The sequence below is a fragment of the Phocoena sinus genome, chromosome 10 (genome assembly GCF_008692025.1).
Source record: "Phocoena sinus isolate mPhoSin1 chromosome 10, mPhoSin1.pri, whole genome shotgun sequence".
Lineage (NCBI taxonomy): Eukaryota > Metazoa > Chordata > Mammalia > Artiodactyla > Phocoenidae > Phocoena > Phocoena sinus.
In genome coordinates, this window is record NC_045772.1 from 91676240 (window position 1) to 91698147 (window position 21908).

At 40.4% G+C, this 21908-nt stretch overlaps 1 protein-coding gene across 1 annotated transcript in view; it reads left to right on the forward strand.

Annotated features, from left to right (window-relative positions):
* GUCY2C (guanylate cyclase 2C) overlaps nucleotides 1–21908 on the forward strand; it is a 79057-nt gene that overhangs the window by 11029 nt on the left and 46120 nt on the right. Inside the window, exons 3-10 of the mRNA XM_032646976.1 lie at nucleotides 1696–1808; nucleotides 3386–3450; nucleotides 6262–6477; nucleotides 8812–8933; nucleotides 10380–10476; nucleotides 12722–12839; nucleotides 14919–15051; nucleotides 19551–19636. Coding sequence (XP_032502867.1) covers nucleotides 1696–1808; nucleotides 3386–3450; nucleotides 6262–6477; nucleotides 8812–8933; nucleotides 10380–10476; nucleotides 12722–12839; nucleotides 14919–15051; nucleotides 19551–19636 — 950 coding nt within the window. The remainder of the gene's footprint in view (nucleotides 1–1695; nucleotides 1809–3385; nucleotides 3451–6261; nucleotides 6478–8811; nucleotides 8934–10379; nucleotides 10477–12721; nucleotides 12840–14918; nucleotides 15052–19550; nucleotides 19637–21908) is intronic.

A 21908-nucleotide genomic window follows, 5' to 3' on the forward strand; every position in this document is an offset into this window, starting at 1 on the left:
TATGTGTAATAACTGTCTTCTGTGCAATATACATTTCTTCAGTCCTTTCTGAGACTGGATTCAGATATAAATGGATGGATCTGATCTAGCGCTGTAATGGAACTAGGAGGTCATTTAATAAAATCCCCTTATTTACCTGGGCAGTGTGGTATAGTGGAAAGAACATTTGATTCGAAGTCTGAGGACCTGAATTGGAGTCCCTGCCAATCTCATGTGAGCTATTTCCCTTGGTCTCCCTGAACTTGGTGTTCTTGTTTTTTGAGTACCTGTCAAGTGCTAAGTAAGATATATAATCTCTTTACTTGCCACAGCTCTGTACGATCAACACTGCTGACACTGTTTCACAGCAGAGGTTTAATAACTTTGCTGCAGTCATACAAGTTGTCTGTTTGAAATGAGAGTCAAACCCCTATCTGTCAGATTCCACAGAGTGTATCATGTCGCCACTGTAAGATCTTTACCCACCCATTGCTCGTGAAAATAAGGTAGTGGAACACTGTGGTTAGAAGCAGAGATTTGGAATCGGACAGACCTTGGTTCATATTCCAGCCTTTTATCCAACCATTTATCACCAGTGACCTCACGCAAGTTACTTATATTTTCTGAGCCTCAGTTCCCTCACTTGTAAAATCACGATAAATAGTAGTTTCCTTCTGTGGGTGTGGTGTGAATTAAATGAGGAGATTCACATAAAGTACCTAATTCACTGACTAATACATAGCAAGAGCTCAATAAATGGCTGTTGTTTTATTGTTGCTGCTCTTACTGTTGTGCTTGGGAAGGACGTTGATATTGTGTTTGTTGCTGTGGTGTCGGAACGCGTTACCAGGCATATCTCAAAAGTGAAGCCTGATTTGAAGTCATCCCATCCCATTGTCTAAAAAGTGTTCAGTATTTTCTTGAGAAATCACTTGGGATTTGGGGAGATAAAAGTAAGCAAAAACACATCACATCACCATAATAATGAGAGGCAGCAGCTTACTACAGTATGTTCTACAGAAGTGGTTCTCAAACTTCCCATCTCAAGGCCCTTTTACACGCTTAAAAATAATCGTGGGTTCTAAAGAGTTTCGTTTATGTTACATTTATCAATGTTTATTATATGGGAAATTAAAACTGAAAAATGTTCAGAATATTTTCTTATTGATGCAGTTAAAATAACAATTGTAAGAATTTGTTAACATAAATAAAATTTCATATTAAAGAAAACATATTTCTCAAACCAAAAACTCGTAGAAGTAGGTGGGAAAAGTGGCAGAAATTCACATTTTAGCAAATCTCTAATATCAGTCTTAATAGAAAATGGTTGGATTCTCATATCTGCTTCTGCAGTTAAAATGTTGCCATACTACATATTATGTAGCCTCTGGAAAACTTCACTATATGCTCGTGAATGTCTTAAAATAATAGAATAGTTTCGACCTCGTGGACCTCCTGAAAGAGTCTCAAGGTGCCTCAGGGGTCTATGGCACACACTTTGAGAACCACTGTTCTATAGCATATTGGTTCCAGAATCAGACTGCCCTATGTTCAAAACCCAGCTCCACTACCTGCCAGCTGGTAACCCTGAGCAAGTTAACTTACCTCTCTAGATCTCCTCTTTCTAGAGAGGTAGAAAAATAAAGTCTCATGGCTGGTATAAACTTCGTGAGAAATAACACTAGCCTTCTCTTTCCCCTCATTTCTGGATAATAGGCCTAAATGTGACCGTGAATGCCAGCTTTATCAATTCGGAAAGTATGATTTATAAGTCCAGTGACTGCCGGAGTAGCACCTGTGAAGGCCTCGACCTACTCAGGACGATTTCAGTGAGTACCTGCCTTCGCAGAGTCAGCTCACACCCTCCTGCCTCAGGAGGGCCACGGCGTGAGCTCGGGCGCTGGCCCGCCAGGATCTCTCACATCGTCTCCAGCTATGCAGCTGAGTGATTTGGGGACCAGGTGCTCCGACTGTATCCCCATCTATTTCCCAAGTGATAGGCACCCTCCAGGAATCTAGGAAAGCGGGGAGAACCTTAGCTATGTTCTGTCTGTACACGTTCAGTGGTATGGAGGGGAATTATTTTGTTTTCAGCTGTTTTTAGAACTTTTAACAAATCTAAATGTTGGTATTAACTGGTTTGCCTTCGTGTCCCTCAAGAAAAATCTGAGGTGCCCCATTAAAAAATATACTCTAAAGCCTTACACCAGACACCTGTTACAAGCCATCACCGTATACACGGTCGCAGGTTTAGTGCTTAAGGGCTGAATCTGAAACCTGACTTTAAAGTAGTAACTGTAATGTCAATCTGTAGAAATGGGAAGACAGAGATTCTTGCCTAGTTCCTCCTGCCAACTCCATCCCCAACCAGAGCTTTCTGGAACTGAAGAGTAGTCCAAGCTCTCTAGAGGCAGGTAGGGTGTGAGATGTCCCTTTGGTACAGAGACCTAAGGGAAGGCCGTCCAGGAAGCTGAGCACTGGGCACAGATCCACGGCTCTGAAGCTCTGATCAGTAACATCACATCGACCAGATTGGCCGCACTCCTGTCAGGAAGTGGTCATTTTTTTTTTTTTTTTTTTTTTTTTGCGGTACGCGGGCCTCTCACTGTTGTGGCCTCTCCCGTTGCGGAGCGCAGGCTCCAGACGCGCAGGCTCAGCGGTCATGGGTCACAGGCCCAGCCGCTCCGCGGCATGTGGTATCTTCCCGGACCGGGGCACGAACCCGCGTCCCCTGCATCGGCAGGCGGACTCTCAACCACTGCGCCACCAGGGGAGCCCAGGAAGTGGTCATTCTTGATCATGGGAGGGCAAGGAGCGAGCAAGGGGAGTTTAATAAACAGGTGTGCCTCCTCCCTGGCTCCGGAGGTGGGAGGTCCCACCTCATTCTCCAGCACCAACAACGGAATGCTCCTAATCAGTTTCCCCTTGAGAAAGAGTGGAATTAAGATCTATAGTCTCTCACCCGGCCACACTGCGTTTTGTTCTCTCCAGCCCCGCTTTGTAGCTCTCCCTAAACCCGAAAGTTGCCCTGTCCTTGCATAGCACCTCCAAATCTAGCGTCTTCACCCCTTGACCTACAGATAACTGCTAATGTGACAGTCTGCCAGTCCCTCTCCCACCACTGGACATCCTCCTCTTGATAGAGTCCAGGGTCACGTCAGTCAGCTCACCTTCAGTGGGATGCCCTTCCCTCCATCCGCAGCCTCTCCCCTCTCGGACCCCTTTATCCCTCGGCTGGCCCTCGCCCAGCCCAAGGCATGCACGTGGCTCCTTTCTGCTCTACATTCTAACATCTCGAGAGGCCCGCTTTCTAGCCTTCTGGGAGTCTTCCCCTTGCTGGTTCTTTCCTGTGCATTGATTCATACTTTTAGTTTTAGGAATTGGTTGTTATTTTTTTCTCCTACAGAGGACCAAACAGATGGGATGTGTCCTCATGGGGCCCACGTGTACCTATTCCACCTTCCAGATGTAGTAAGTAGTTTGGTTTGTTGTTGTTTTCATGCCCCTGTGAATTGAAGTCAGGACATCATATCAAGATTTAACTGATGTATCAAACAGCAGTCTACTCAGGGCAATACAACTGAGGGTGCCAGGGCCCTCGTATGTTACAGTCTCTCTATAACTGTCATTCCCTCATCCGGGTAACTCTGCCTTTGCTCAGTGTGGGGTGGATGACAGTAGATATTCCGCTTCTGTTACTAACATCTGAGCTTGAAAAGCAAAAAGGTAGAGGTGAAAAGTTAGACTCCAGGCAGGACACAGGGAAGATAGTGAACTTAGATATTTTGAGAGTTGAATAAAGGAAATCTTCCCGGAAGTATGGGCAGAATGTGCCCAAACACAAAGGAAAGTGCAGCACCCTAGGGCATTAACAGGGCTCCGTTCCCTCCTTAGGGCTGTAAGAATAGGGAAGGTAGCAGGGTTCTTATTTCAAAGCACTATTTGAGGATTATATATATAACATACTAAAGTACTCTGCACAGTGCCCTTATCAGCTTAGAAAAAAAAGAAAAAGCTTCCACTGTATTTAGAGTGAAAATACTTCCTGGCTTTGGGAAAATCGCCCTCATCCCTTTCGATCATTTCATTCGGCGTAATTCTCCTCACTGCAAAACACTTTGTTCTGCCAGATCACCTCTCCCCCAATCCAAATCCCTCTCACATGCCTTTCTTTCCCCTGTTTCATCTCCCCGTGAATCAAGGATCACCCTTTGTCTACACAGAGCAAACTATGCTGAAGGAACACTTGCAATAGGTTTTGAAGGGTAGACGTTAGACTTCTGAAATTTCTGTTGCCAAGTCTGCTTCTCACACCTCCCACCCAGCTGTATAAACAGACTCAGACGTTCAAACCCACACAGACAATAGACACCCCACAGAAGCACATTTGACCTCCTCTTCTGTACCGAAGTGCAGACGAATACAGACCCTCATCTTCCTTGTGCTCATTCCCAGCTGTCATCTTACCTGACCATTCACTGATATTGCTGGAGAGTGTGCCCAGAAGGAAGGGAGAAGTAGAACGTTGATTCACCGCTTATGAGGAACTTCCATGTGCAAAGACGCATTTTTGTTGTGTCAGAGCGGAGACAATTAAGTAAAATAGAGAAGGTGACAAGGACACTGGTGACCAATACAAGGCAGAGTGGGACAGGTTCCCTTAGAGAAGTACAAGCAAGGTGCTATGGATGCACAGAGGAAATGGTCCCTCTGGATGGGAGAATTAAGCTTCAAGAGGAGAAAGACTTCATGAAGGAGATGGTATATGAGTTGAGTGTTGAAGAACGGGTTAAATTGTAATGGGTAGAGATGATGTGATAAGCATCCCAGCCAGCAGAGGGAGAAGCATATGTGAAAGCAAAGCATCAGGGAAGTGTAGAAAATTTGTGAAAGTCTGTATTAACTGGAGTGAAAGAGATGTATGGGGGAGTAGTAGGGAGAAAACTAGGAAAATCAGATAGGGCCGTATTTGGGTGGCCATGAGTTCTAAGTGAGGGAAGGGTTTTTAATTAGATTTGCATCAGAAACCACTAAAACAGCAGGGAAGTGCCATCAGAAGCAGCTCAACTTTGGGGAAGAATAATTGGAAACAGTGTAGAGGAAAGGCTGGAGCCCACCAGGAGAGACTGAGGACAGGAAAAGCAGCAGGGGAGGAAGAGATCCTGAACTAGTGAGGAAGCAATTGACTTGGAATAGGAGGATCGCCTTAAAGATATTTAAAAGTAGAATCAATAGCATTTGATAACTGATCGGATATTGGAGTGTGGGATGAAAAGTAGTTGTTGAAAAGGCTTTGAGATATCAAAACGCTAAAAGAAATGGGAAAGTCAGGATAAGGAACAGTTCTGAGAAACAAAACTAAGAGACAAATTTAACTGTGGCCGTGAGGTGTTTGAAATGCAAGCAGGACACCCAAGTGAAACCTTTCAGTGGAGCACCGAAGATGGAAGGGGAGGTCATTTTCCTCCCTTTATCAAATACATCTGAAGCATCTACACATAAAGCAGGCAGACCGGAAATGCTGCGGTGAACAAGCTGGGCGTGATCCCACCTTCGTGGCACTTGCAGTCTGGTGGAGGAGACAGGTATTCAACAGGTTCTCACCCATGATTCCTGGTCTTAGTTATCAAGGAAAGCTCTCCTGATGGATAAAGAGATGTTTAATTAAGGACCTGATGGGTGAGTAAGTATCAGCCAGGCAAAGACAGAGGGGAGCAGCATTTCTGGCATCTGTAAAGACCCTGGTAGAAAATAAAGCTTGCTATGCTTAAGGGACCACAAGCAGACCCGTGGGCCAAGCAGCGGAAGGAAAACAGTAAGGTCCTCAGGTGATGTCTGTCTCAAAGGCCGTCCGTAGAAGAGCTGGCAATAAGGCAATGCATGGAGGGAAGCTGCAGAGGGCATCTTCTGGGCTTTACAACATTTGTAGTAGCTATGGTGGCCCATTTTCTATTTTTTCTCTGCCCTACTCCCCGAAATCCATATGTCCTAGCCTAGACGTTAGGACAACCCAATGACAATTCATTTTAGAATAAAACGAAGTAACCAAGCCACATATACAAGAAAACACCCAGAGTATGCGTAGAACATAGCATACGTTCCGTAAATATTGTTTTAGATTCACCTGTGAGGGACAGACCTATATCCATGGAACACCTGCTTGAATGACCCTGTTTCATTTTTGTTATTTATACCCACACGCTGAAACAGCTTAAAGAGGGATCTTATTTGTACTACTTAGGTTAATCCTGATACTGGTTTCTCTCTCACCCCTTGGCATAGCCTTGACACAGATTTGAAGTATCCCATGATTTCAGCTGGAAGTTTTGGATTGTCGTGTGACTACAAAGAAACTTTAACCAGGCTGATGTCTCCAGCTAGGAAGTTGACGTACTTCTTGGTTGACTTTTGGAAGGTCGATTATTTTCCATTCAAAACTTTTTCCTGGGACACTGCCTATGTTTTCAAGAATGGTACCGAGTCTGAGGACTGTTTCTGGTAAGCAGGACCATTAATGTCTTTCTGGCGCTTAGCAGGGAGAGAAGCCATAAACTCTCAGCAGGCCACTAGTTATTATCAGACATGCCTTCCATGAATAGTAGCATTGGGAATGGAAACCAGCCCACTTTCTTACACACAAGTGGTACATAGCTTACATTAATTGATTTCATCCTTAAGCTGTAGATATATTTAGATAAGGCTGTTTGTTACTCCTGTTTGAACTAGGTATATTAAGCATAGCTCTCTGAAGTAGATACCCATTAACTTTAGGTCAAATTGAAATTTCACTTGGAAGTGTACAACACTTCACTGATTCCATGATCTAAATCAGTAGCAACAGGTAAAAATGTCTGTTTTTTTTTTTTTAACAGCAACTTTCTTTGAGTCCTTACTTTTTGCCAAACATTGCACTAAGCACTTTCTTTTTCTTTTTTTTTTTTTTGGTTTGAAGCCATTTTTTTTTTTTATTGGAGTAAAATTGCTTTACAGTGTTGTGTTAGTTTCTGCTGTACAACAAAGTAAATCAGCTATATGCATATCTATATCCCCTCCCTTTTGGACCTCCCTCCCACCTAGGTCATCACAGAGCACAGAGCTGAGCTCCCTGTGCTATACAGCAGGTTCCCACTGGCTATCTGTTTTACATATGGTAGAGTATTTATGTCAAACCTAATCTCCCAATTCGTCCCACCCACCTCTTTCCACCTCTTTCCCACTGCGTCAACATGTCCGTTCTCTACATCTACGTCTCTCTTTTTAAAAGAATATTTATTGGAGTAAAGTATAGCTGATTGACAATGTTGTGTTAGTTTTGCTGTACAGCAAATGAAAAATGTCTTTTCAAGAACATGTTTTAAAAGTTACCTAATACTTACTTCCTAAAAGGAGTGCATGGAGTTATTCAAGGTGGCCACAATTTTCTTCCTGACCTCTACCCAGATTGTTATTAACTACTAGAATGTAGTGGTGTAAGAAGGAGAGTCTGATGTTGAGGCTGACAGTCTTAGGATATGAGGTCTACAGATTCAATTGAATAATGAACGTTTATTCTATAGGATGTGCAGCTAATGTTTCATATTAATAAAAAAGAATCATATGGAGTGTGTTATATGTCTTGAGAACTCTGAATAAATGTTTTTAAAACATATTTTCAAAAAGTTGCATTTTCTCTTAGAGTTTTTTAGTTAACAGTGATCTGATTTATTTTGTTGTCTCAGTATGATTGACATAAAGTGTCTATGTAATAGTAAATACGTTGACTAAATTTTTTTCTAGTTCTTCCCAAATGGCATAAGTGACCTAGCAATAAATATTTATATATTTTAGATTTATTATTTATTTATTTCTTGGCTGCGTCGGATCTTAGTTGCGGCACGCAGGCTCTAGTTGAGGCGTGCAAGCTCAGTAGTTGTGACACGCGGGCTTAGTTGCCCCAGCATTTGGGATTTTCGTTCCCTGACCAGAGATCACACCCACGTGCCCTGCATTGTAAGGTGGATTCTTTACTACTCGACCACCAGGGAAGTCCCAATAAATATATTTTCATGAAGATAAACCCTCTAAAGAAAAGAGAACAAGTACTATGATCTCCATTTTACAGATAAGGAGAAGGGAAATGAGAAGTAAATGCTGTCATATTGCCGTGCAACATATGATAGCAGAGAATGTGCATTCTGCCTGTCCTACACAAGTTAGAAATCATTTCTCTCACAGCTTTTCAGAGGAATAAGGGTGGTGGGGAGAGCAGGATATTGGGTACCATTGCTAAAATAAAATCACAAGGCTCACACAACTCCAGCAAAGGTGACAGAAAGAATCTCTTGAAGGAGTCTGCAGTAGCTCTCCACCAAAGCATCCAGAGGACCAAAATAGGGCACCCCTGGGAACACACAAGAATCAGCCCTAAGGCAGCACCCTAGAAAGTTTGGGGTGAACTTAGAGCACACAAAAGTCCTTTTCACACAGTAGGAGAAATTATTCCTATCAACTCTGAATTTTTGTACTATAGATTCACAAGTTTCCATTTATCTGTGATAATGGGACAAGCAGAATAGTCTTCCTTCAGCAAATAACAAGAAGCCATTATAAGGGATTTGCCAAATGTCTACTATCTGTATATATACACGAAGATTCCCTAAAACTTTCCCTAAATTAGATGTCCGTAGTCCTAACCATTGGTATCACGCTGTGTATTGTCTATTGTGTTAGTGGTAGAAATGAATTTTAGGTGAACAAGTCCCTGGACAGATCTGTAAACAGTGAGCAAACAACATGGAAAGCCATGAAGAAACTAAGCTGATTTCTTAGAGTTTCTCTTTTTTTCTGTTCTAGGTACCTCAATGCTCTGGAGGCTGGAGTTTCCTATTTTTCTCAGAAACTTACCTTCAAGGGGACGCTGAGAAGGGATGACGAGTTTCAGCGTATCTTAATGGACCAGAACAGGAAAAGCAACGGTAAGAAGACATGAAGATAATTTTTGGCCAGCTACGTCCACACAACCATCACCTCCCTATGAGTCATTTTGACAAATCTACCACCACAGAGCTATCATCGTTACTGTATATTTTGTATATATTTGCAGAGATCTGTAGCTGCGTGCACCTCCGTTATACTGTTCCTTTTGCTGATTAAAACCTTATCCTCTGAGCAAAATTAGCTAAGTAATGTTCTGCAAATATATTAACATTATGAAAGTAATGATGATGCTAAAATCCAGCTTTTATAAGCCAAAAATGATATCACGATCCACTATTAGTAAACTGCTTTTTAAGTTCACCACAATCTAATATATTGTTGGATTTGTGACGAATTCTCAAATATTCTGAACCCTCGTCCCCTGGTGACCAAGAGGATGTATTTATTGATATGTAGCCTTAAGCAAAATTACCAGGTAGGCAAGGATTGTCTCACTTTGCTTTACTCTGTCGGTATTTTACCTGCCTAGTGATCTCTCAGTTATAGGCCAAGTGTGAAAGGCCAATGGGATACTAAGTTATTTGGTGATTTATTTCACTTTCCACAGAATTCTTTTTGCAAATAAGAATATATCAGGAGCAAAGGAATCAACTGTGGAATTTTCTACGAGGAAATGTTCTTGCTTGTCAGGATTTCCTGGTATCGCTTGAAATATCTTTTGCTGTTATAATTAAGCATTTGCCATATTAAGAGCCTACCATATGCAAAACGTTAACCAAGATATGGGGAACAAGAAATATAAGATGATTCATGTCCCTAAAGTGTTTACAGTTCAACTGGACAGCACAGTGTGTGAGCAGATCTAATGAAGTGTCTCCCAGCTTATTCATCTTACTCATCAATCCATGCATTTGGGAAATCTGGCTGCAGTGGATAGGAGAGCTTAGAGAATCAGACTGGAACTCGATCACTGAAATCACTTTCTGAGCAAAGAAGCTGCAACCCAAACCCAAGGAAAGGTGCTTAGGAAGACTTCATAAATTCTCACATTAATTTATATCTTTTCCAGCTACTTTACAAGTGGCAGTGCCCTTCACTTACCACTGAAAATAGCTTCTATAACTACTCCAGCCTCGTGTAATGGAATAAGCACGAAGCCAGACTCCAATACTTGACTATCAGAATTATTCATCCACCGGTTTTTTTATCTCATTGACATTTTAGCTACAGTCTCCTTAAATCAGTAAAATTAAGGGCAAGGACTAGATGATTCTTTTTAAGATCCCATGCAGTTCTCCTCTGCTTCTGTGACTGTAAATGAAAAATAAAAGGAGTGGGGGAGTAAATTGGAGGAACTGGTGTTAATCTTAAAACACGAAGGTAGCATGGACTTTACTGGGTTCACATTCAGGCCCCTGGTTCCCTTCCTGCTTGGGAGTAGACTATTGTATATTTTTCTCCCTGTCTTGCTCTCTCTCCTGCAGTGATTGTTACGTGTGGTACACCAAACACCATCAACATCCTCAAGGGTGACCGAGCAGTGGCTGAAGACACTGTCATTATTCTAGTGGATTTATTCAAGTAGGTATAATATTTGGAAGAACTCTCCTCCTTTCAGAAAGGAAATACTCTAAGGATTTCTGGAAGATATTCTCTTTTCTCACGTTTTGCACAGCCTAAAATGGGATTCTGTGTGAAGATAATACTTTAACCAGTGTTTCATTTCTTCTTTATCACACCCTCATTCTTATTTAATTAATTATAGCTTTAGCAGAGACGTATACCTTTGACATCACTATCATGTCAGATACAAAAGTTTTATGAAATCCCCATTAAACCCGCATGCTCATTCAACAAAGATCCTGGTCTTCAGCCTGATTTTAAGGTGTTTTTTTTCCAGGCAGTAATAAATCAACTAATATCCCAATCATATTTCTGAGAATGTGGGCCCTATCTATGCCTTCAATTGCTAATGGCCTTTGGTCCTAGATTATTTTTCCTTCAGCCACCTTTGGTAAGAGAAAAGTTCCCATTAAGTGAATTTGATTTACACAGTTATTCTTTGCCCTCTGTGGTATAGTCATTGGGTGGTGATCTTTTCCTCTGCACTTATCTGGAACTAAGGGGAGAAAATTCTGGAGAACAGAAACTACCTTTTATCACATTCCCTCTTTTCACTACTCATTTTCTAACATGGTTGGAGACCCCACAAACAAACTGTGCAAAGGTAATATCTGAGTCAGATGAGGCTTAAAAAAGGTGTTGCTGCTACACCTGTGTCCCTTGCCCCATCAGCTAGCTCATATGACTTCACTTATCTGATTGGATCATTAATCATTCCCTGTCCGTATTCAGACCAGAAGCTATTCCTGCACTATATCATATTTGCCTAGTCATTTCACCCACACTAAATGCACTTGTCCCAGTATTGAGAAAAATGAAGCATAGGAACTGCAGGCCTATCTTGTTCACAAAGATAAGCTAGTCAACCGAGCCTTTTAGCTGCAGAATACTAAAAAGAGGGAAAAATGATCAACATTTTATTCCTACAACCACATTGATAGCTGCTTTCAATAGCTGCTTTGCCCTCTGGAAGGAGGCCTCAATGTAACCAGGCTGGTGTAATTTTATTTTTAGCAAATCCTCAATCATCTGCCGAAGTGTTGGCATTCTTTTGTCACTATTCCCTAAGGACCTCTGGGTCTGTTTCGGAATGCTCATGAGATAGATTCATTTGAAACTAGACATAACTTGGGTTCAAATTCTAACTCTGACATTTCTGGTTCATTTGCCTCTTGGGTATTACTTAGTGTATCTTGAGATTCTCATTTGTAAAGTGAGAATAAAAATGCCTACTTTGGGCTTCCCTGGTGGCGCAGTGATTGAGAGTCCGCCTGCCGATGCAGGGGACACAGGTTCGTGCCCCGGTCCGGGAAGATCCCACATGCTGCGGAGCGGCTGGGCCCGTGAGCCATGGCCGCTGAGCCTGCGCGTCCGGAGCCTGTGCTCCGCAGCGGGAGGGGCCACGGCAGTGGGAGGCCCGCGTACCGCAAAAAAAAAAAAAAAAAAAAAAAGAAAAAAAAAAAATGCCTACTTTATAAGGGTGCTTTTAGGATTAGATGTGACAATATGCGCAAACTATTCAACACAGTCCTCTGTACATAGATGTGTTCACCTACTGTTTGCCTATTAAATGATGGTCATCCTAGTTACAGCGGTTCAAGCTTGTCAGGTTATTTGCATATTAAAACATTAAAATGATTAGGAAGCTTGGGACCCATATGATTGGCAGTGCCATCCCAGACGGTATTGAGGGTCCACAATGTACCAAATACTGTCTAGGAGTCGAGGATACAAGGACCGATAATCTAATGTTAAGAAGCTTACAGTGTTAGAGAAAATGCTTAGTCTTTTCATGCTTATGTTTCACCATCTGGAAAGTAAATGTAATTCACAAAATTTCTCTCTATCCTATCCCTAAATCTCTAAAGTGTTATGAGCACTTAATGAAAAGAAAGTTTCCAGGTATAAACCAAGAGTCATTAAGCATTGAAAACAAGCTTATGTGCCCAGAGCCCCTAAGAAAGCTTCCTCAAATAAGTATCTGTGTTCTGATCTTCCTTTCCATTTGTGTATGTTAACCAGCTGCTTAATTTCTGCTATTCAAGGTAGCAGATGTAGAAGAAACTTATCTGGGAAAAGTAGAACGTTTTGCAGGAAAAAGATGTTTTAAACTATTTCAAGGCTGCTGTATGAATTTTAGAAGCTCCATTTCTATTTTTGGAGGAATCTAATTTTCATGAGAAACTTGTACTTTTTATTCCAGTGACCACTACTTCATGGACAATGTTACAGCCCCTGACTATATGAAAAATGTTCTTGTTCTGACACTGCCTCCTGAAAAATCTGTCTCAAATAGCTCTTTCTCCAAGAATGTATCACTGGTAAGCTTCATATACATATATATATATATATATATATATATATATTTTTTTTTTTTTTTTTTTTTTTTTTTTGGCAAGGGTAAAGTATCATTGTTCCATTTGGGACCCAAATTCTAAAATGAGCAATTCGTTTTTTTCACTTGTTCCAATTCACTCAACAAATGTTAACTGAGGCCAATAGCAGGATTCCTGCTACTAAAACTGTTACTATAGGTCACTGTGCTAGGCTCTAGATCAACACCACAGTGCACACTGCTGTAACATCAGAACAGAAATGACAGTGTGGGAAGATCAGAAGAAGCCCTGCTAACGTAGGGGAGGTAGAAATTAAACAATGAAAGATAAATGAAGTCCCCTACATCTTAAAGCAACTTTCTGCTGGCCCTGATATCACAGTTCTACCTCTAGAGATATATATTCCTAGGTTAAGACATTGTTCTTTTTTTTTTTAATTAGGTTGGCCATTGTTCAGATTTGTCCAGGCGAGGCCTGGTTTATTCCTCTTATCGCAGCATCCCATCTGGTTTAGCATTTGTCCCAGAAAAAGAACCTCCAATTGGACATTAAATCATTAATGTCTCAGGACTTCCCTGGTGGTCCAGTGGTAAAGAATCTGCCTTCCAATGCTGGGGACGCGGGTTTGATCCCTGGTCAGGGAACTGTGATCCCACATGCCGCGGGGCAACTAAGCCCACGCGCCACAACTACTGAGCTCACATGCCTCAACTAGAGAGTCCGTGTGCCCACGTGCCACAAAAACTGCAGACAGAGCCCATGTGCTCTGGAGCCCACACGCCACAACTAGAGAGAAAAAGCCCGAACGCCACAACTAGAGAGAAGCCCACACGCCACAAAGAAGACCAGACACAGTGGAAGAAAGTAAAGAAATTTTAAAAATATATTTTAAAAAATCATTAATGTCTCAATTAAATGCAAGACCCCTGCCTCTAATGCCACTTTGGGTTTTATCAGTCACTGCACCTTAACGCAACTAAATTCATCGGATGTTTTCTGCCCTCAGACACAGTTGAGAGCAGGTTTGGAGAGGGAAGTGGAGGGGCAGTCTGTCCTGAGGACCCTGAACAACTTTGGGATGACAAGGCCCAACGAGCAGTGAGGAAAGTTGGGGACCTTTGAGAGAATCACAGTTTTGCCTAGACTAGCAGTTCTAAGCCCTGTGTTTTGCAACCCTGCCAAAATTAGGGGCTGCAACCCCTTTGGGGGCTGGGTCTTAACTGATTCTTTTCATGTCATGAAAGGATGATTTCAGCAAAAGACACTGAAACCAATGAGAAGTGTTTTAGTTTTTCCTTTTTATATTTTCTAGCAAATATACTTCTGGGTCTAGTAGTATTCACATATCATTTGCACAGCTTCTAGGCTCTGGCAAAAGTCTGATTCTTCACAGGTGGGAGTTCCAAAGTGTCTGAGCCGACAGAACTCGCGTGGTCTCGGGGGGGCACAGAACTTTTCATCCATAGCCCATCTCTGTGAAGACAACCACACAACTGTTGCAAAGGCAGAGGAGTTCTGACCCCCTTCTTATGTTCCCCAGGGCAGACCTTTGTGGCTTGAACTAACACCCAATCAGGACTATCTCCAAAGCAAATTCAATGGTATCACCCAATCAAAACTCTTCCCACCCCATCAGGATACTCAAAGGCAGTGAGGTTGTTTTTGTTGCTGTTCTCTTTTCCTCTTAAATGAAAGCGTTATTTCTATATAAAACCTTACAGGGATCGAAAATGCTGTATGTTGTCCTTCCTGGTCGAAGTAAAATATTTTCTCATCATGGGAAGAAGGAAGCACAGCTGCTTTTAGATACTTCCCTAAAGGCGCAGGGTATGCAGTTTATTGATCCCAAGAGAAGACAGAATTGTCACGTGGGGATGATAAAGAGCCCTGGTCCAAGAAAAGTTTTTCCAAAACTTCCTTTAATACCACCCCTACAATTCCCCTAATATTCCTTTACCTTTCCAGTTACCCTGCTGACCCCAAGAATGTTTTTCTCCAGGTTCAAGACCAGAATCTTTTTTTTTTTTCTTGGAACTCATTTTAAGATTTTCCTTTCTCATTCAGACAAATGCTTTTGCTGCTGCCTACTTTGATGGAATCTTGCTCTTTGGACACATGTTGAAGATATTTCTTGAAAATGGAGAAGAAGTTACCACCCCTAAATTTGCTCATGCTTTCAGGAATGTCACTTTTGAAGGTACCGGTTTCCTAGGAGCAAACAACACTTACCTAACAGTTTCTAGAGGAATCTGATGAAATATGGGCCCTATGGGCAGACTTTGGGAAGCAAAGAGAGGGTGTGGCAATAAATGGATCAACAGCTAAATACCTTTTAACTTAATTGGAGGCAAACATAATTGCATAAACCTTGGGGATGCTATAATCTATAACTAGACCCCAGTTTATGCTTCAGAACTTGAGAATCTTTGGATATCAAAGAAAGAGCAGGTAGCTCAGGCCCTGTACTTATGAACAAGCTCATCACAGGGCATTTTGGGCAGTGATGTCCTGACTCTGCTTAATGACCAGCAAGAAGAGAAGTAGCTGCAGTTTGATTTTCGTCCTTCCATATCTCCCTTTCTGTCCTTTCACCATTGAGTATGATGTTTGCTGTGGGTTTTTCATATATGGCTTTTATTATGTTGAGGTAGTTTCCTTCTGTTCCTAGTGTGTTGAGTGTTTTATCATGAAAGTATTGAATTTTGTAAAATGCTTTTTCTGCATCAATTCATATGATCATGTGGTTTTTTTCTTCATTCTCTTGTAGTGTATTATATTGATTAATTTTTATATGTTGACCCATCCTTGCATTTCAGGAATTAATCTTATTTTGTCATGTTGTATTCTCCTTTGAATATGCTATTGAATTCTGTTTACAAATATTTTGCTGAGGATTTTTAGATCAATGTTCATAAGGGATATTGGTGTGTAGTTTTCTTTTCTTTTGGTGTCATTGTCTGGCTTTGGTATCAGAGTAATTCTGGCCTCATAGAATAAGTTAGGCAGTGTTTCTCTCTCTTCAGGTTTTTTGGAAAAGTTTGAGAAGGATTGGTGTTAATTATTTTTTTAATGTTTGGTAGAATTCACTGGTAAAGTCATTAGGTTCAGGGCCCTTTCTTACGGGGTAGAGGGTCTGGAGATTTTTGACTACTGATTCAGTGTCCTTACTAGTTATCGGTCTCTTCAGATTTTCTGTTTCTTTATGGTTTTACTTTGGTAGGTTTTGTGTTTCTAGAAACTTGTTCATTTCAACTAGGTTATCAAATTTTTTGGCATACAGTTGCTCATGGTACTGCCTTATATTCCTTTTTATTTCCTTAGAATTGGTTGTAATGTCTCCACTTTCATTTATGATTTTAGTAATTCAAGTCTTCTCCTTTTTTCCTTATTCTATCTGGCTAAAGGTTTGTCAATTTTGTTGAACTTTTTGAAGAACCAACTTTTGGTTTCAACTGATTTCCTCAATTGATTTTCTCTTCTGTATTTCATTTATCTCTGCTCTAATCTTTACAACTTCCTTCCTCTGCTAGCTTTGGGTTTAATTTGTTCTTCTTTAACTAGTTCCTTAAGTTGTAAAGTTAGGGTGTTGATTTGAGACCTTTGTTGTTTTTTAATGTAAGCATCTATAGTTATAAATTTCCCCTTAGCACTGCTTTCACTGTGTGTGCCCCATAAGTTTTGGTGTATTGTATTTTTATATTCATCTATCTCTAGGTCTTAAAATTTTTCCCTTGTAATTTCTTCTTTGATCCGTTGATTGTTTAAGTGTGTACTGTTTAATTTCCACAAATTGGCGAATTTTTCAGTTTTCCTTCTGTTATTGATTTCTAACTTTAGCTCATTGTGGTCAGAGAAGATACTTTGTATGATATCTATCTTTTAAATTTTACTGAGACTTAATTTGTTGCTTAACGTATGGTCTGTTCTGGAAAATGTCCTACAGGCACTTAAGAAAAATGTGCATTCTGTTTTTGGGTAGAATGTTCTGTATTTGTCTCTTATATCTAGTTGGTTTATCATTTTGTTCAAGTCCTCTGTTTCCTTACTTATCTTCTGTTTTGTTATTCTATCCATTAGTGAAAGTGGAGAGTCCACTCTCCACTGTCCATCTTTCTCTCTCTCCTTTTTTTTTTTTTGACTGTGCTGGGTCTTTCTTGCTGCGCACGGGCGTTCTCTAGTTGTGGCGAGCAGGGGCTACTCTTCGTTGCAGTGTGTGGGCTTCTCATTGTGGTGGCTTCTCTTGTTGTGGAGCACAGACTCTAGGCACGTGGGCTCAGTAGTGTGGATTGCGTGCTCTAGAGTGCAGTTTCGGTAGTTGTGGTGCACGGACTTTGTTGCTCCGCAGTATGTGGTATCTTCCTGGACCGGGGCTCAAACCCATGTCCCCTGCAGTGGCAGGCGGATTCTTAACCACTGCGCCACCAGGGAAGCCCTGTTCATCTCTTAAGTCATGTAGAAAACAAAAAGTGGAGTAACACATTGTTCTTACAATAATACTAGATTTTATAATTGCTTGTGTATTTACCTTTACTGAGATCTTTATTTCCTCACATGGCTTCAAGTTACTGTCTATTGTTCTTTCATTTTAACCTGCCAGACTCCCTTGAACATTTCTTGCAGGGCAGGTCTAGTGGTAGGTAACAAACCCTCTCAACTTTTATCTTAGAATGTCTTACTTTCCTTTCACTTTGAAGGACAGCTTTGTTGAATAAAGCGTTCTTGATTGACAGTTTTTTCTTTTAGCATTTTGAATATATCAGCCCACTGCCTTCTGGCCTTCAAAGTTTATAATGAGAAATCTGCTTATAAATCTTATTGAACATCTCTTATATGTGATGAATCACTTCTCTCTTGCTGCTTTCAAAATTCTATGTCTTTGGCTTTTGACAATTTGATTATAATGTGCCTTGGCATGGATTTCTTTGAATTCATCCTACTTGACATTTACTGAGCTTCTCGGATGTTTATATTCATGTGTTTCATCAAATTTGGGAAGTTTTCAGCCATTATTTTTTTAAATAGTCTCTTTACCTGTTTTTCTGTCTTCTCCTTCTGGGACTTCCACAATGCATGTATTGGTCTGCTTGCTGGTGTCCCACAGGTCCCTTACACTCTGTTCACTTCTTTTCAATCCTTTTTATTTCTGTTCCTCAGATTTGATAATTTCCATTGTCCTATATTCAAATTCACTGATTCTTTCTTCTGTGTGCCTAAATATGCCTTTGATCCCTCTAGTGAATTTTTTATTTCAGTTACTGTACTTTTCAGTTCCAGAATTTCTTTCTGGTTTCTCTTTTAGGTTTTCTACCTTTTTATTACTATTTACATTTTGTTCATACATCATTTTCTTGACTTTATCCATGCCTTTCTTTAGTTCTTTGAGCATCTTTAAGACAGTTGTTTTAAGGCCTTTTTCTAGTAGATCCACCATCAGGTCTTTTTCAGGGATAATTTCCATTGGGTTTTTTTTTTTTCTTATTTTGAATGAACCATACTTTCCTGTTTCTTTGTATGCTTTGTGTTTTTTGTTGAAAGCTGGACATTTGAATCTAATAATCGGTAATCCTGGAAATCACACGGGGAATGGGGAATTTTCTCATTCCCCAGGGTTTGCTGGTTTTTGGTTTTGCTTTTTGTTTTTATTGTTGTAGACTATCTCTGCTGAGGATCAGCCTGAGGTGTAAACTTAAGGTCTTCTCAGGTCTTTTCTGAGCCTCTGCCTTCCCCTGGGCATGTGTAGTAGCTTTCTAATTTCCCCCATATATGCAGTTGCTTGGATATTCTAGTCTTCAATGTCTGTCTCTCAAAGGGGAAAAAGAGAAAAACGGAGGGGGATTGAGGGGAGCACCAACCCTTTACATCCCTTGACAGTCATAATCAGCAGAGGGGGAAGGGCTTCAACAATGGGGGAGGTGCAACGGCAGTGGCTGCCACCATTTTGCCTGCACCTCTGTGAACCTGCTAGCTGTACCTATAACCTGGAACAAGTTAGTAATATTTCTGACCTCAGACTTCTCATCAATAAAATGGAGATAGTAACAGCTTCTATGTCATGGTATTTGGGGAAGAATAAAATGATAAATGCATATAAAGCACTTAGCACAGCGCCTGGTCTAGTAAACACAAAATAAGTATCAGCTGTTATGTTGAACCATGTGAAATTGCTGATATTTCATCAATTTTTTTCTTTTACCTAAACAGCCATTTCATAGGCTCATCCTATATGGCTATCATTTCATAGTTGAGAAAACTGAGACTCAAATAACTTAACTTTTTCAACTTAACTTTTTCAATGTGTGCAGCTCATACATGGTAGTGAAGGGATTTTGACCTTTTTACAATCTAAGTTAGATTATGGAGCGACAAACACTGTGCCACTAGTTTAGTCAATACTCTCAGCAAAAACGTGTCACTAATAATCAGGAGAAGTCTACTGACTGATTACATTTAGTGTCACCATTCTAAATGCAATGAAAAAGAATTTTCCTTCTAACTAAATACCATCTCTTATAAAAATACCCTTCAGAGATCTCAGGGCCAAGAACCAATCCAGATGCCCTCAGCTTGCATCATTAAGGTCAATTTTTCAGTAAAATAGAGCAATTTGAATCTATTTTATACCCTCTGTCAGGACGTAACTGGTCTTTCAGTCAAGAAGTCAACAATGGCCTCTAACTCTTTCTGATTTTGCCCTAGGGCGTGTGGGTCCAGTGACTTTGGATGACTGTGGGGATATTGACAATACTATGTTCCTTCTGTACACCTCTGTGGACACCAACAAAGTATGTCTGACTTCTTATTGGCAACTTGGGGTTAAGTGACTAGGTGAGGAGGGTTCTCCTAGAAGGCAAATATTGGGTTGGCCAAAAGGTTTTCTGTAACTAAGATCTTACAGAAAAACCGAACAAACTTTTTGGCCAACCCAATACTAGCAAAGGAATTAGAGAAGTTATGTTTAGAATCTAGAGGTTAGTTTATTTCAGATTTATGATTATGCCCCCCTTGGGGCCGTATTCCTTAAACATTTTCTCCCATAGAACTTCTTATTCAGAATATCCACTCTATTTACTGTATAAAAAATACCTACCCAGAAAACACTGGTATAAAGACCAGACTGTTGATGGGATACCAATGAGAAGGTGATGGTTTTTTCCTAAGAATTGTTTATTCATTTCCACAACTAAAAATTTGAATGAAGCATTACCTCTTCTCTCTCCTTCTGAAGTCTCATGAAAATCATTAATTGTGTAATCCCTCTGGCACATACAAACAGCCTTCTAATGTTATGCTTTATGTTCACACACTATATATACATAGTGCATATCTATCTATAGATAGATATTTACACACCTACATATGTGCTTTATATTCACACACACTATATATAGTACATATCTATCTATCTATAAATAGACAGATAGATATATTCACACACCTACACAGTAGGTTCTTTGAAGAAAGGGGTGGATCTCATTTCTCCATGTCTCCTGTGCTTAGCTTCTTATCTGGCACATAGGTGACGGCTGCTAAGTGTTTAATGTAAAAACAAAAATACCTGCCTTTATGTCACCCAGAGTTGTGCCCATCATGAACTAGAAGCCACTGTTCTAACCAACCAAATGGTAGGTAGAAACCTTTTCTTCTTTAAGAAGTTAGGTCCTGACATAACCAGGAATCTACTAGAAAAAGTTTTTCATGTAATTTTCCGATATGAGCATTCTGACATCCCTAACTCATATATTGAGTGTATGTATTGACCCAGCTTTGTAAAAGACAACTATAATGCGAAATGTGGAAAGCTAGAGAAAGGATGCTCAGATTGAGAAAGTTAAACTAGAAGTTCGGGGCGGGGGGTAGCAGCATTTCAGAAAAGTAATGCATCGTTTTTAGTTACATTGTTTTACTTATACTGAACCTTTACTATAATGCTGTATTTGGCATCATACCATGGGAATACCTTAAAATGAAATCTGCTCAGTACTTCAGTTTCTAGTAGTAACTACTGAGATAACTACATGCCCCTCTAAGTTATTTGCACCTGGGATGATGGCTTTGCCTCCCTTGGAGAGAGGCAGATACCTGCGGTGAGATTCTATGTCAGCCTTATGATTGCTCTTCAAAATGAAAAATGTGGTTCTGTGCACTTGCTGTCTCCACAGGCAAGTCTAGTTGAACCTTTCGATAATCTAATGCCATCAATTGTGCTGTATGATATGTATCTATGGGGAAACGAGGGATTAATTCTCAAAACATAGGGCTATAGATAAGTTATTCCATAACCAGAGTAGGTCTCAGTAGAGATATAATCTACCAGCCCCTAATATGTAGGATATTTTCTATCCTCAGTATATGCAAGTTTATATTCTGTTTTCAAGTTAAGAGTATAATTTTGAGAATGTAAAATTTTGTCCAGAATGTTTTGCAGGAGCAGTGGTGAATTTAGAAGGATGAACATTTTCCAGATGCCTCTTACAAAACTGACTCAATATATGCAGCAGTAATTTAAGGATATATTAATATTTCCATTGACAGATTACTTGAAAAAGAAACCTTTTATCTTGGAAACCTAGTGAGTGCCGTGTCTAAGAAAGTACATTAGAGCATAGGGCCAGAAGAGATTCAAAAATTATGTAATTGACAGAACTTAAGAAATGTAGAATTCTCTAGGAGCCCCTTGACGTGTATAAATATGGATAATGGATGTTAGCTATGGTGCATTTTCTCAAGACATCATTTTTAGTAGCAACTTAATATTGTGGAAAACACTGCTGTCTCCCTTGTCATGTGACTTGGAGCTAGCCATTTAATTTTTCTTGCTTCTATTTTAACATTAGTAAAATGAAAGACTTGAACTAGAAAGACCCAAAGAATCTCTGCTGGGCAGGTGTAGCATATGGTCATAAAGAAACAGAAAACTAATCGGCCCACATGGAGCTTAAATCCATGTTCATGGTGAGAACCAAGTGGATCCTGACTAGGTCCTGGCTGGTAACATTTACCTTGTTTCACTGAGAAACATTGCTATGAAATTCAAATGTCATTGGGCAGCACGGT